Source organism: Limulus polyphemus, unplaced genomic scaffold (genome assembly GCF_000517525.1).
Source record: "Limulus polyphemus unplaced genomic scaffold, Limulus_polyphemus-2.1.2 Scaffold199, whole genome shotgun sequence".
NCBI classification, from domain to species: Eukaryota; Metazoa; Arthropoda; class Merostomata; order Xiphosura; family Limulidae; genus Limulus; species Limulus polyphemus.
The window spans coordinates 319976-323439 of NW_013665809.1; the positions used below are offsets into that span (position 1 = coordinate 319976).

The 3464-nt window shown below is 37.4% G+C and overlaps 1 protein-coding gene across 1 annotated transcript in view; it reads right to left on the reverse strand.

Annotated features, from left to right (window-relative positions):
* Positions 1-3464, reverse strand: part of LOC106478315 (solute carrier family 28 member 3-like) — a 30485-nt gene that overhangs the window by 17163 nt on the left and 9858 nt on the right. Inside the window, exon 4 of the mRNA XM_013938848.2 lies at positions 3077-3218. Within this exon, the coding sequence (XP_013794302.1) occupies positions 3077-3218 (142 nt within the window). The remainder of the gene's footprint in view (positions 1-3076; positions 3219-3464) is intronic.

Sequence of the window (3464 nt, forward strand, 5' to 3'; positions counted from 1 at the left end):
GTTCGCAGACAGACCGCTGTGCCACTGGGGGGGGGCGATAAAGATGTTCGAGTTGAAAAAACAATATACTGTCTCTCAAATACCTTTAGGGCTAACAAAAACTGGAAGTGGATGTGCTTAGAACGCAAAATTATTATATGAAAGTTGGTTGGTACTGTGAAGGTTATTTGTTAGCTCATATCAAAGGTTAAAATATTATATAACTACTAATTTGTCGGTGTATTTATTTATTTTGGAATTTCCGCAAAGCTACTCGAGAGCAATCTGCGCTAGCCGTTCCTAATTCACCATTGATAGACTAGACAACATGACTCACCGCTAACTCACGGCAGGAAAGGCGAGCATGTTCGGTGACGAAATTCGAACTCGCAATCAGCAAATTACGAGTCGAGCGCCTTAACAAACAAGCCATGCCAGGCCTTAGTATAAATTTGCACATAAATATCACACAAAGGGATATAGACGTTTCTAGGTGCAAAAGAAGTGATTATAATTAACATTTTCCTTCGTGTTAGTATTATTCGAATATATTAAGGTTCGTATGAAATCATCACACGTTTTACAATACTCGTACTACAAGTAAATTCATAAAAGCATACACAATCGGTTAACCAAATTTACATTAGCCTTCGTCCATTCGTTTATTACTTGTTGTTGTTTTTTATCCTGGAAGCTACACCCAAAATACATTAAAAACCACGAAATAGCAAAGTTCTATAGATTTTATTTCTGGTGCGTGTGTTGTTTTGTTTTTTAGTGAAGGGTACTTGAAAATTTTTAGGCCACCCTTCCGCCCCATTATTGAGTTTTATTTGTTTTTCTTAATCAGTTCGTAAATTCTCAGACCTACTTTTGTAACGTACTCTTTTTCCTTTGAAAGAGAAGCTGTCATTATTATTGACAATGATAAAATCATATTATACTGCACAGACTTTAATTATTTTTTTACAATGACAGAGCGTAAAAATGGAAGTGTAAACAGAGTCTACCACAGAGAGTCGTCTCCAACAATGACACTCGAGACTTAAACTGGTCGAAAACGAATCCTGGAATCTATAAAACAGAGATACATAATTTGTCAGAAGAAAATTATGAAACACTGGATTTTATTAGAGATATGAGTTCGTAACACTAACTAGCCGCAGATACGAAACACCAACGAAGTAGGAAAACTATTGCAATACACTGCGCATCTTCATACTAGTGGCAGATACTTTAACAACAACCATATTCTGATGGAACATTCTCTATAAAACCATCTCAACACCAAAACAAATATTCGATGTTCTTGTTCATTGAATTTCGTGCGAAGTTACTCGGGAGCTATCTGCGCTAGTCGTCCCTAATTTTTAAGTGATAGACTAGTCACTAGAGGGAAGGCTAAGTGATAGATTAGATAGAGGGAAGAAAACCAGGAAACAAAAGTGCGGAGTACGATTTTTGTTATTATTAACGGGGCGCCAAGCGCGGAACCACAGTCCGGTACGCTAACCTCTGGGTCGCTCCCAAGCCACTAATGTTCGAGTCACTATTTCAAAAACGGAAATATCCGAGTCATAAACTATAGTGCTATCTAAATCATAAACTATAGTGCTAAGTAGCACACACTATTTCAAAAACAGAAATATCCAAGTCACAAACTATAGTGCTATCTAAATCATAAACTATAGTGCTAAGCAGCACACACTATTTCAAAAACAGAAATATCCAAGTCACAAACTATAGTGCTAAGCAGCACGCACGACGACTGCAACCATATGGGCTTCATATAATGAATAAATTCAAAGTTTAAGCCTAAAGCTGCGCAATGGGCTACCTGCGTTGTGCCCACTGCAGGAATAGAACCCAAAATGTTAGCATGATAACCACATTTCTCAACTTAATAAATATAGGAGTTAGTTCTGTAAAACAACGATCTATGTAGATTCAAAAATAAACCTGCGAGATGGTTCTGTTTTGTTCAGTTTCCTGATATTATAGTCATGATTAGGTGTCCCCCCGGTGGCATAGCAGTAAGTCTTCGGATTTACAATGCTAAAATCAGGGGTTCGATTCCCCTCGGTGGACACAGCAGATAACCCGATGTGGCTTTGCTATAAGAAAACCTACATACATGATTAGGTGTCCCCCCGGTGGGATAGCAGTAAGTCTTCGGATTTACAATGCTAAAATCAGGGGTTCGATTCCCCTCGGTGGACACAGCAGATAACCTGATGTGGCTTTGCTATAAGAAAACCTACATACATGATTATGTATTACGTTGTTTGCATGAATCCAACCACTAAGTTCGGAAACGTATTGAACGTTGCGAAACAGTTGCCACATGAGAGTGGTTTACCGAATATCAGTATATATATATATATAGAGAGAGAGAGAGAGAGAGAGAGAGACCTACTTTTAAACATTATGCTATCCTTCCTGTATGATTCATTCAAACAAAATTTCCTGGAAATGTAAAGTTACGTTATAACATTTTAAGTAGCTGTATTGTTGAAGCAAACATCCATGTATATGTTAAGAAATGCCATTTCCGGTAGGTATGGTAAACAGTGAATGTGCGTTTCATAAACCTACTAAGGCGTGATCTCTGTAAGGATAATGTTCATACATAAGCCACTAACCATTTTCAAACGACTGTATTTTGACCAAATAAGCCGTAGCAAGTGTATGCATCTGACCCTATCTTGAACTTTAACACGTTTGTTACGAGGTTGATTGCCCGGTAGGACAGCGGTGAGTCTACGGATTTAAAACGATAAAATTCGGGGTTCCGCAGTGGACACGGAAAATAGCCTAATGTGGCTTTGATTAAACAACAACGAAGTTGATCATATGTCTCTACCACATGTGTTCGTACTCACGCAACACATCTGGTTTTCCCGATAACACGTCCTGCTAACGTTTGGTGCTGTTCTACATATTAAACGTATTTCTTCACAGGCCACATCCAATCAAATCGCTCACAAGTTATATGATATTGTAAAATGTACATGTCAAGCTAATTGCCAAAATTAACCTAATATCAGCATACGTTAGATATTTTGTTTATAAAGTCGTGATTTCGAACGCAGCCCACCTTCGCTCTTTTAGCTGAGAATATGTAGCCAAATAGTAATAACACAATCAGCCCAGTCGCTGACACCATTCGATGTCTATTGTCGGTGGTGTCGATGATGAGGAACAACAAAACTGCTGACCACACAACTAACCATATCACTCTGTAAGTATAAACACGAGCTGTTAGAAAACAAAAAACAGTGTTCTATTTATTTACCAATATGATAAAAAAAAATTTTTAAAAGTGACCCAGTATGAGATCTTAAAACTTTAGGTTATTAGCATAGAAACCTTTACATAAATAATCCTATCAAGTGCGGAAGTTTATTAATTATTGTTAGAAAAAGTTTTGAAACACAAACTTGAAACAGTGCAATCATTGGTACAAATAACTTGAAACAGTGCAA